Genomic DNA, 8,921 nt, shown 5'->3' on the forward strand with positions numbered 1-8,921 from the left:
TAGGCAAGCGCTCTACCGCTGAGCCACAACCCCAGCCCCACATTTGTTTTTAAATATTTATGTGGTGCTGAGGATCGAACCCAGTGCCTCACGCATGCTAGATGAGCGCTCTACCTCTGAGTCACAAACCAATCTCCTATTTGTGTTATTTTTTTAATGTAACTTTTTTGAGTTCTTTATACATTCTGGATATTAATCCTCTGTCAGAAGAGAAGCAAGTAAAGATTTTCTCCCATGTGAAAGTTCTCTTTTCACATTGTTGTTTCCTTTGCTTGGCAGAAGCTTTTTTAATTTGATGCTATTCTATTTATTAATTCTTGGCATTATTTCCTTAGCTTAAGGGGTCCTATTGAGGGAGTTATTGCCTGTATGCTGGAGTGTTGATCCTATGTTTTTTTTTTTCCTACAAGTTGCATAGTTTTTGGTCTAATTCCTAGGTCTTTGATCCATTCTTAGTTGACTTTTGTGCAGGGTGAGCAATAAAGATATAATCTCATTCTTCTACATATAGATAACCAGTTTTCCCAGCACCATTGTTCAAAAGGCTCTTTTTCTCCAATGTATGTTTTTGAATGCTTTTTTAAGGATCTTTATCTGTGTGGGTTTGTCTCTGTGTCTTCTATTCTGTGCCACTGGTTTATGTGCCTGTTTTTGTGCCAGTACCATGCAGTTTTGTTACTATAGCTCTGCAATATAATTTGAAGTCATGTATTGTGATGCATCTATTATTGCTTTTTTTGCTTGGAACTACTTTGGCTATTCTGGGTCTTTATTCTTCCTAATGAATTTTAGGACTCTTTTTCCCCCTAGTTCTGTGTAGAGTGTCACTGGTTATTTTGATGGGTATTGCACTGAATCTATATATTGCTTTTGGTACTGTGGCTATTTTAACTATATTAATTGTTCTTCTTCAGTTTCTTTCTTCAATGTTTTGTATTTTTCATCATCTTTTACCTCCTTAGTTAGATTTATCCCTAATTTTTTTAAGTCTACTGCAAATGAGATTGTTTTATGGACTTTTTTTCTCAGAAAAATTATTGCTGATATATAGAAAAGATTGATTATTTTTCAGAAGAGTCATTATTGGTTTTTGTATGTTGATTTTGTAATCTGCTACTTTGCTGAATTTGTTTATCAGCTCTAGAAGTCTTTGGGTGGAGTTTTCTGGGTCTTCCAGACATAGGATCATGTCATCAGCAAACATAATTTGATTTCTTCTTTCCCTATTTGTATGCCCTAATTTCCTTCTCTTGCCTGGTTGCTCTGGCTAGAGTTTCAAGAATTATATTAAATAGAAGTGATGTGAGGAGACCTCCTTGTCTTGTTCCAGATTTTAAAGAAAAATGCTTTCAGGTTTTTTTTTTGTTGTTGTTGTTTTTTTCCATCACCATGATGTTGGTTTTGGGTTTGTTGTATGTAGACTTTATGATGTTGGGATAAATTCCTTTTCTCCCTACTTTCTTCAGTGCTTGTATCATTAATGGGGGCTGAATTTTGTTGAAGGCTTTCTCTGAATCTATTGAGGTGACTATGTGATTTTTGTCCTTAATTCTATTTATGTGTAATTTATTGATTTGCATATGTTAAACTATTCTTGCAACCTGTGATAAAACCAACTTTGTCATGATGTGCACTTTTCTTAATATGTTGTTGAATATGACTTGCTAATATTTTATTAAGAATTTTAGCATCTGAATTTATCAGGAATGTTGGTCTATAGTTTTCTTTGATGATGTGTCCTTATATGATTTTGGTATCAGACACTGGCTTCATAGAATGAATTTGGAGATGTTCTATCCCTTTCTGTTTTATGCAATAATTTGAGAAGCATTGACATTAGTTCTTTAAAGTTCTGGAAGAAATTAGTTGAGACTCCATCTCGTTCTGGGATTTTCTTTGTTGGAAAACTTTTTATTACTGCTTTTATCTGATTGCTAGATTTTGGTCTGTTTAATTTTTCTATGACTTTCTGATTCAATCTTGGCAGGTCACATATATCTAGAAATGTATCTACTTCTTTTAGATTTTCCAATTTTTTGGAGTGTAAGTTTTCAGAATAGTCCCTAATGCTCCTCTGGATTTCTATGACGTCTGTGGTGACTTCTCCTTTTTCATTTTTATTTCTTTTTTCTTTCTTTTTTGTACTGGTGATTGAACCCAGGGGCACTTAACTGCTGAGCCACATCCCCTTCCCTTTTTATTTTATTTTGAGACAAGGTCTTGCTAAGTTGCTTAGGGCCTTCTTAAGTTGTTGAGGCTGGCCTTGAACTTGTGATTCTTCTGCCATAGCCATTGGGATTATGGGCATGTGCCACTTGCCTGCCTTCATCTCTAATTTTATTTAATTTGGGTCTCTCTTTCTCTCTGTTAGTTTTGCTAAGGCTTATCAATCTTGTTTATCTTTTCAAAGAACCAAGTCTTCATTTCATCGATCCTTTGTATTATTCTCTATTTCATTGATTTTTGGCTCTGATCTTAATTATTTCCTTCCTTCTACTGGCTTTGGAATTTATCTGTTCTTTTTCAAGGGCCTTGAGATACATCATTAGGTTGTTTATTTGGGATCTTTCTGATTTTCTCATATAGGCATTCACAGTTATAAACTTTCCTTTTAGAACTACCTTGATAGTTTCCTGCTGTGAACTGCCCGGCCAAACCCTAGAAACTGGTGATGGGTGGTGGGGGATTAAGAAAGACACAGAGAGAGAGAGAGAGAGAGAGAGAGAGAGAGAGAGAGCGAGCGAGCTGGGACCAGGAGGGACTCTGACCTCTGATGGAGGAACAGTTACCTAGACCTGGTTCAGCACATTTATTATATAGGGCCTAACAATCAGGAAGTCAAAACTATAGGGGCATTTTTCTTTGTGCACTAAAAAGGTACAGAACAAGAAACATTTTGTTAGCTATTCTACTGTTGCAGTGCTAGGAACATCCTGTTATTCTCTTGCTGCACTCAGGAAGCCCACTATCCAAAACTCTTGCAAAGCAGGCAGGCTTGAAGGTTGCAGCACTTGCAAGGTATTGTGGTTATCTTGTTCTGCTCAGAATTCTCTATCCCTGGAAGGTGGTATCTGAATTCAAGGTCAAGACTGTTATTGTTCTGTGCCTTTGCATAGAACTGCCTCAGGCAGGGCTTTACCATAGCTCCTGGGAAATCTTGTCCTGTACCTTTGCACAGAAAGTTCTCAGAGCAAAGTGCAGCCATAGCTCTGAGGCAGTCAAAGACCATGATCCAAAGCATCCTAGAGGGTTTTGTGTGTGTGTGTGTGTGTGTGTGTGTGTGTGTGTGGTGGGGAAGTACCAGGGGTTGAACTCAGGGGCACTCGGCCACTGAGCCACCTCCTAGCCCTATTTTGTATTTTACTTAGAGACAGGGTCTCACTGAGTTGCTTAGTGTCTTGCTTTTGCTGAAGCAGGCTTTGAACTCTCGATTTTCCTCCCTCAGCCTCCTGAGCTGCTGGGATTACAGGCAGAGGTTTATTTATTTATTTTTTAATATGTATTTTTTAGTTGTAGTTGGACACAATACCTTTATTTAACTTAAGTTATTTTATGTGGTGCTGAGGATCAAACCTAGGGTCTCGCATGTTTGAGGCGAGTGCTCTACCGCTGAACCACAACCCCAGTCCCACAGGCAGAGGTTTTGATATATTAGATTCTAAGAAGTTTTAAAATTTCCCCCTGATTATTTCTTCTATCACCCCTTCATCATTCAAAAGTTCATTCTTCAATCCTCACATGTTTATATAGTTTCTACAGGTTTTTTTTTAGTGTTGATTTCTAGTTTTATTCCATCATGATCCGATAAGATAAAAGGTATTATATTGATTTTTTTGGTATTTTTGTAAGGGTTGCTTTGTGGCCTAAAATGAGTTTTATTTTGGTATCATGTGCAGCTGAGAAGAAAGTATACTCTGTTCTTGTTGGATGAAATATGCTATAGGTGTCTGTTAAATCCATTTGATTTATAATATATTTAGGTCTGAAGAGTCTTTACTGAGTTTATGTGTGAATGACCTATCTATGTTGAGAGAGGTTTGTTGAAATCACCCAGGGTATTATTATACCAGGGTTTGTCTGAGTATTTAAGTGATGTTTGGGGCATAAATATTTATTATCATTATATCTTTTTCTTGGATTTTTCCCTTTACCAGTAGGAAGTGACCATTTTGTCTCTTCTAATTAAATTTGGCTTGAAGTTTGCTTTGTCAGATCTGAGAGTAGCTACTCCTGCTTGTTTTAGGGCTCCATTTGCATGGTATATCAATTTCCATTCTTTCAACCTGCGGCTGTCTCTGCCTGCAAGGTGAGTCTCTTGCAAATGACGTATATTTAGGTTTTGTTTTTTAATCCTTTTTTCCAGACTATGTCTTTTAATTGGAGAGTTGAGACCATTTATATTCACTGTTATTATTGAGGTGTTTATTTCCTGACAATGACAACAAAACAATACCAGAAAGAAAGAAAGTAGATTTGTAATGAAAAGTGAAAGGATTGTCTCCACTGAGGTGGACAAAACTGTCAACTGGGATAGATGGTCATTACCTCTGAGAAGTACTGCCAACTGGAGCTTTATCTGGACAGACCAGACTGATGCACTCCCAGGACAGGGCTACTGCAGAGTTCTAGACCGGAAATTATGGCTTAGGTCTACTCATTCCTAAGGGGTACTATTGTGTGGAGAGATTGGAGCAATACACCCCTAGTGACAATCAGATACCAGTCTCTACTGGGAATCTGGATCTCAGAAGCCTCCCAAGAACTCATGGAGCTGGGGAATCAACCCTCCAGAGGTCTCACACATTTCACTGCTCATGAATACAAACTTCCCAGGCTGAAACCCTCAAGGTAATCACACCTGTTCAGTTCCCTAACCTTCTTCAGCTGGTCACGAGTTATCAGACTCAAAGGAAAAGTGAGGTGCACTGCCTTCCTTATCTCTGACTTGAATCCCCCTGGGGACAGGTATCTCTGTGCCTGTTTGTTTCACTCATATTCTGCTAGGCACACACTAGGCCACATGGTAGGCACTTGCCAGGAGAGTACGGTTATGTTTGCTGTGATCTCCAGGGCTCCCCAAGCTGCAGCATGGCCTGAAGATGAATCCAGCGCTTGTTCTCCACTTGCCAGTTGAGAAACAGAGCACTTTTCAGGCACCCAGTTCACTGTGCAGCCACTAGTCCAGCTAAGTTCAGCCTGCTTTTCATTCTATAGGTTTTCCTGTGCCGAATCTGCCCTATTGTGTTTCTCTCTCTGTTTGTGTTACCCCTGTTCTCTCCAATGAACCCCACTGCTGCTGCTGCTGCTGCTATCAGTTGGGCTCCAATTACTCTCTCTTGTACTTCATCCAATGTACCTGAATTTCCGAGTCAGAGATTCTGGCTGTCCAATATTGGATTTCAGCCAATTCCCTCTTTCGTCCATCGCACTAAAACGTCATACTCTTATTGCTTGAATTCCAATCTATAAACAACTGGAAATGCAGCCTTCATCTAAGTAGCCATATTGCATCTCCTTCAGATGCTGAATCTCCAACCAGCATTTGCCTTCAATCAAACCATGAACCATCCTCAAAACCATCCTGGAGCATAGCCAAGAGGGTCGCCACCTTAGTGCTGATATATCTCCTCATACCTGCTGAACTCAGGCCCTGCCTCCAATCCCAGGTACTTAACTGTCCTCACTTCCTCCTCCTCAAGGCTCTGTTCTAAGTCCAGCGTAGTGGTGCACACACCATAATCCCAGTGACTGTGGAGGCTGAGACAAGAGTACTGCAAGTTTGAGATCAGCCTCAGCAAAACAGGGAGACTTTCAGTAATGTAGTGAGACCCTGTCTCAAAATAAAAAATGAAAAGGGTTCAAGATGCAGCTAAGTGGTGAGAGAGAGGTGGCTTGTAAGGAGTCCAAGAAAAAGTGAAGCTGGCCAGCAGACTGGAGGGAGAAACAAAAGAGGATCTTACAGGATCAAATATTCTTCCTCTTCTCTCATGTCTCTTGGGTCTACCTCCTGCAGATCCTCTTTCCCTTCCCCGACAGAGCAGGTAGGAGCTATAGACTGTGGGGCAGAGGGCCCTACTTGGTCCCAGTGGGATTTACTTTGTCTCAGGTGTTCTCCTGGCTTCCAACAGAGCCTCTTGTTGGACACATCATGTTTTATTCCTGAGGTCATGGGTCAGGCTTGTGCCCACGCTTCCCCCCTGTAGTGGCTCCCCACGACACCACTCAGAGCTGCCAGCGGAAATTGAGCTTGAAGCCTGCCATCTTCTCAGCATAGTGGGCATCAAAGTGCTCATTCTGAGCCACAGTGAAGACGGATTTCCAGTCCCCTGTGATGCCTGGGTGGGGGGGGGGGGAAGAGGAGGCCTGAGTACCTGCCAACATAGGTGGTCCGAAGTGGCCCAGGGTAGGCTCTGGGTTCCACCCTCCCTTCTGCAGCCGCCCACCCTGGACTGCACACACCTTTCCTCATGAAGGGAGAAACACTGTGGTCCATCATCTCAGTTGGTATGGTGGTGTAGTTAGCCATGGGATTCTTCTTCATCTCCTTGAAGGATGTGTGCTGGACAATGTGATCCACTGTCTCCTCTGACAGGGAGCGCCCCAGAAACTCCAGGATCTTTTTAATCTCCCTTTTGGGGTTCTGAAGCAAGACATAAGCTCTTCAGAGGGGGCTTGTATTGCTTCCTGAGCAAACACAGGGGAAGTCCCCTCTCTGGTGTCACATGGGGGGAGCTGGCCCCTTCCATTTCAAAAATTCCCAGCCCTAGCTGCTTCACCCTGGGCCTCTTTCCCTGGACCAAAACTACTAGCTCTCTGCCTTAGGGTCCTGGAGTGAGCCCTGCTTAGTGCCTTAGGAGAAAGGAGGGTCAGTCTTCCTTTAGAACTGTGGCCCCAGGTGTGGCGCAGCCTTGTGCAGGGGGACATGAAAACAAACAGCTGACCCATGACCACATGTGTAGCTGACTCAGGTGTTGGGAGATAAGGACTGTGCTGGGCCCTGAGATGAGCTCTCTCTGCAGTCCTGGATAGGAAGGCAGTGTGGGGAGTCCTGGGCTGGGTGGGCCTGCCAATGGGGAGGGTCCTGAGGGCCTTGTCAGGTCCCTTGAGGTTCCTGTCCCCCAGGTAGGACATGGATGGAGTGGTATCAGGGGGATCTCACCTCCTTCAGGTCTTCATAGAAGAGGTAGAGCACAGGGTGAGTGTGGCTCAGCTCCCCCCACTCCTGCACATGCTGGTACCACGACCCATAGGACACTGGGGAAGGGGACCAGCAGGATTTGGTAAGAGTTTTAGGTGGCTGTCCTCAGCTCCAGCCCTCTCCTTCCTCCAGATTGGGGCCCACCTTGTCCATCCATGAACTTCTCCAGGAAGTTGTCCCAGGTGCCAGGGTCAGGGTACAGCTTGGCCATTTTGTAGAAGTTGTAATAGGAGACAGCCACGTCCTTTGCATTGCGGGCAACATAGATCACCTGCAGGGACAGACGACACCCTCTGCCAGCTACACCACCCCACGCACACACCCCAGTACTGCCTGCCCTCCTGGTGCCTGGCCCCCTTCACAGCACCACTTTGGGGGGGTCCCCTCTCAGCTTGACAAGGGAACACGTTGAGGCCTTGAGGCTGACTTGCTGGAGACCTCAGGGATGGCTACAGCAGCTGGGATCTGAACTCAGCTTTGATGGGAGACTCCTGGCTGGTCCCTGAAGTCATACTTCATCCTAATCTGACCCCTGGGATTCCACCACACACCCAGATGGAGAACAAGGCAGGCAGAGGACCCTTTAGCCCCTCTGTGAGCCTCTGAGCACCAGGCTCCCCTGCCCTCGGGTCTGCACTGAAGAATCTTGCTCTCCTCCTCGTCTTGGGCCTGCCACAGTGAGGACAGGTGGCCTTCCCACTTGTGCAGAGACAAAGCTTGAAGAGACTTTTCCTGCAGAACAGGACCAAAGCTGGAATGGCCTAGTGGCCTCCAATGCCACTCACCTTGACCTTCTGATCCAACAGACTCTGGGGAAGCAGGCCCAGGGGCAAGTGTGTCTTGAGGAGCCGAGGGGCAGGTGTATCTTTCAAAGTTTCCAGACCTAAGGTGTGGGCAGCAGAAGGATGGTGAGCTGGAGCCAGAGCGAACTTCTTTAAGATCTTTTGCCCCTGGATCCCACCACACACCTGATGGAACCCCTGGACATTTAAACTCAAGGAAGGGTACGCGTATGTAAATGGGTGCCCGGTGACACTTCTCTAGGTCACCACCCTGATAGATCATCTCCAGTATCTCGCTCAACCAAGTGGTGCCTAGAAGAGAGAGAAGCAGAAATGAACAGGATGGAGGGCTGGGCCCTGGTGACCAAGGTGGGGAGTGAAGTCCCAGCGGGGGAGCAGGGTGACCCTCCTCACTTACCAGACTTGGGGTAGGTGCTGATGAGCAGGTCATCAGGCCAGGCCTGGAAGCTCTGAAGTGGCCCCATCACCTCTGCAAAGTACTTGATGAGCGGGACCCCCTTCACCTTGACCAGTGGAGGACGGGAGGTGTCCTGGACCAGCTCCATGCTGCTGAGTCAGGGGCCAGCGCCTGCTCTGCTTCTCTGAATACCACAAAAAAACAGCATTCGCTGGATTGTTGCTTTGAGATAAGGACCCTGAGGCTGCAGGAGGTCCAGTTATTTGCCCAGCTTCTCTAAACTACTAAGTGGAGAGCTAGGATTGGAAGGAAGGTTTAACTCCAGTGCCGTTGTTTACAGCTCAGGCTGTACCTTCTGATTGCTTGCAGAACTTTCCATGACCCCAGTGCCCTGCCACAGCAATATCAGGGGTTAGAGTCCAGATACACAGATTTGGAAGCTCTCCCAGTGATTCTAGTGATTTCTTCAGCAGTTGAGAAATTCCTGCAGGCTCTGCCTGTTCCTTTTTGTTTGTTTTTCATT

General features: G+C 44.6%; 1 protein-coding gene across 2 annotated transcripts; it reads right to left on the reverse strand.

The window, feature by feature from the left end:
* Positions 1–6,212: 6,212 nt before the first annotated feature.
* LOC114103012 (sulfotransferase 1A1-like) lies at positions 6,213–8,546 on the reverse strand. 2 transcript variants are annotated; one of them, XM_071605803.1, is made up of 7 exons: positions 8,399–8,546; positions 8,167–8,292; positions 7,984–8,081; positions 7,343–7,469; positions 7,160–7,254; positions 6,460–6,640; positions 6,213–6,335 (listed from the first exon to the last, which is right to left on the reverse strand). In XM_071605803.1, exons 1-7 carry the CDS (start codon positions 8,544–8,546, stop codon positions 6,223–6,225), a joined length of 888 nt encoding a protein of 295 aa, XP_071461904.1. In that variant the 3' UTR covers positions 6,213–6,222. The 2 variants fall into 2 exon arrangements, with proteins under 2 accessions (XP_071461904.1, XP_071461905.1); XM_071605804.1 differs by lacking the exons at positions 7,160–7,254; positions 7,343–7,469.
* Positions 8,547–8,921: the final 375 nt, after the last annotated feature.

This window comes from Marmota flaviventris, chromosome 19, assembly GCF_047511675.1.
Source record: "Marmota flaviventris isolate mMarFla1 chromosome 19, mMarFla1.hap1, whole genome shotgun sequence".
NCBI lineage: Eukaryota > Metazoa > Chordata > Mammalia > Rodentia > Sciuridae > Marmota > Marmota flaviventris.

Excerpts from the sequence above, each read along its gene's own strand:
- LOC114103012 (XM_071605803.1), bottom strand. The coding sequence starts at position 8,546 with ATGGAGCTGGTCCAGGACACCTCCCGTCCTCCACTGGTCAAGGTGAAG. Across the intron at positions 8,293-8,398 it reads CAGCACCTACCCCAAGTCTG|GCACCACTTGGTTGAGCGAG; the intron begins GTAAGTGAGGAG and ends TCTCTCTTCTAG. Across the intron at positions 8,082-8,166 it reads ATGTCCAGGGGTTCCATCAG|GTCTGGAAACTTTGAAAGAT; the intron begins GTGTGTGGTGGG and ends CCCACACCTTAG.